The sequence below is a fragment of the Rhinopithecus bieti genome, unplaced genomic scaffold (genome assembly GCF_001698545.2).
Source record: "Rhinopithecus bieti isolate Rb0 unplaced genomic scaffold, ASM169854v2 scaffold_1933, whole genome shotgun sequence".
Classification (NCBI taxonomy): domain Eukaryota; kingdom Metazoa; phylum Chordata; class Mammalia; order Primates; family Cercopithecidae; genus Rhinopithecus; species Rhinopithecus bieti.
Genome location: NW_016803515.1, coordinates 12,224 through 14,860, shown reverse-complemented (window position 1 = coordinate 14,860; position 2,637 = coordinate 12,224). Strand labels below are relative to the sequence as shown.

General features: G+C 43.3%; 1 gene segment (V, D, J or C); it reads right to left on the bottom strand.

Moving 5' to 3' along the window:
• LOC108539536 (Ig heavy chain V-I region 5-like) lies at positions 1-769 on the bottom strand. The segment is given in 2 exon segments: positions 1-506; positions 631-769. Coding segments are annotated over 2 exon segments (561 nt in total).
• Positions 770-2,637: the final 1,868 nt, after the last annotated feature.

Below are 2,637 nucleotides of genomic sequence, written 5' to 3'. Positions count from 1 at the left end.
TCATGTCTGTGCTGCAGAGGCTGAAGGAGAAAAAATAGAGTTAGAATGGAGGGGAGCCTTCCTGGCCTTTTCTACCAAAACTTCCAAATCCTGGCTTAATTGGAAAAAGGCTGTCAGCAGAGGAAGGTACCATAAGGAGCAGCTGGGGCAGCTGAGCCTCACACTTCTGTTTCCCTTGGTGGTTTGTGTTCGGGCTTGTAACACTGTGGGAGGGGAATTATCAGACTGTTGACAGTAATATGTTGCGATATCTTCAGGCTGCAGGCTGCTGATGGTGAGAGTGTAATCTGTCCCAGATCCACTTCCACTGAACCTTGACGGGATCCCTGTTTCCAAATTGGATGCGTAATAGATCAGGAGCTTAGGGGCTTTCCCTGGTTTCTGTTGATACCAATTTAAATAGTTGCTAATACCCTGACTGGCTCTGCAAGTGATGGTGACTCTGTCTCCTACAGATGCAGACAGGGAGGATGGAGACTGGGTCATCTGGATGTCGCATCTGGCACCTGAGATTGGAAATATAAACACAAATATTCATACTATTAGTCATATTATAGGAAGGCTTCCATCAAGAGCCAGGCTCTACTGAACACACTGGCTGAGTAAATTCCCAATATTCTCCTTCCTTACCTGGGAGCCAGAGCAACAGGAGCCCCAGGAGCTGAGCGGGGACCCTCATGTCCATGCTGTGTCCTGACTGGGACTGACTCCTGCACAGGGTATGACCAGCCTATTAAGAAGTCTTCAGGGCAGGGGGCTGTGCTCTGGGAACATGCAAATCAGCAGGGGATGGGGCTGGTTGGGCACAGCTGCAGGGCTGGCTCATCTCAGTAACTCAGCACAGGGGCAGTAACTCAGCACAGGGGCAGTGTCCCCAAGGTCCCGGGTCAGACCAGGGCAGCGCAGATTTGCGTGAAGGGAAAGTATTTCTCTCTAGAGGGCCTATAGTTACAAAAGAGATTTTGGAGACAATTGACAACATTTTCAAAAAATGAACCTAAGGACTAGATCAAATAATGTATACTTTGGTTGTATTGGAAGTATGCAGGAGAATGTCATTTTTGATAGGGAATGCATAATAAAGTCTTAGATGCTGACAGTATCAGGTTTTCATGTTACTCTCAAATCGATTCAGTAGATGCTTTGTCCTGTACTGACATTTCCTGTCAATGTGAAATTCTTTCCTTTTTTAAATGAAAAGACAGATTTTATCAGTAGCAATTTAGTCTATTGAAAAACACTTTGTAATGCCCTTACCCACTGTTAGTACCAGTGTAAGGTCAAGCAATTCCCTGCCAGTGCGCAAAGACGATACCATAATTCCTCAATGGCTGCATCACTCACAGATACACCAATATTCAAAGCTATAGGTCTCTTTAATATTTAGGCGCTAAACAGGCTGCACTTTATTCTTAGTTTGTGGATCCCCATATACTACCCACTTTTCTGCCATTGGATATTATTTTCCCTAGTTCATCAGCATAACAGGTTGATCATCGATGCCAGATTTGATTACTTTAATAAAAATCTGTTTCTTCCTCCAAGTATAGGAGCTTGGATTAGGGTAAGCCTGAAGCCCTGGAACAGCCTAGGCTCCCATGATCACTTGTCTCCAAAGTAAGAAGACCAAGACCACACCCACTATGCAATGCTCTGAGCTGCACTCCCCACCAGCATGTTTCTGGGGGCTCACAAGCAGCTTCTTTGGAGCCTGGCTTTCTGGAGAGCAGGTGAAAGGGAGGCCCTGATGAAGGCCAGGTCACTGAATCCTCTCTCCTAAGCCATGGCAGCTGCTACTTAGTGCATGTCCCTGCTGTGCACCATTAATGCCACTTTCCTCTTTTACTTTTTAGCCATGGGTAGAGATATCATTCTGACGAGTTGCCAGTCTACCTGTCTCATATCTAGGAAAGATAGCCTCCATCTCCTACCTAGCCACTGCCCATACACACAGAGATATTTCCTGAATCCAGATAAAACTCAGACACATATTTGAAGCCTATACCTTACATAGATCACAAGGATTACACTAGTTCTCCAGCAATGGTCCCTAACCAAAATGGAAACTCAAACATGACAAATAAAGAATTCAAAGCATGGACTTCAAGGAAGCTCAGGGACATCAAAGATGAGGGTGAAAATCAACACAAAAAAACTTCCAGAAAACAAAGGAAGAAATAAACATCTGAAAATGAAATCAACCAGAGGTACTGGAATTGAAATACTTAAGAAATTTAAGTATACAACTGAAAGCTTTATCAATAGACTGGACCAAGAAGAAGAAAGAATTTCAGAATCGTTTGAAGACTGGTCACTTGAACTAAGCAGTCAAACAAAAATAAGAAAAATAATAATTTTTTTTATCAGAGAAATATGGGACTATGTAAAGCAATCAAACCTACTAAATATTGGCATTTCTGAGAAAAAAAAAAGAGAAAATGAAAACAATCTGAAAAATATATTTGAGAGAATAATTCAAGAAAATGGCCCAGCAGTGGCTCATGCCTGTAATCCTAGCACATTGGGAGGCCAAGGTGGGTGGATCACCTGAGGTCAGAAATTTGAGGGCAGCCTAGCCAATATGGTGAAACCCCGTCTCTACTAAAACTCCAAAAATTAGTTGGGTGTGGTGGTGCA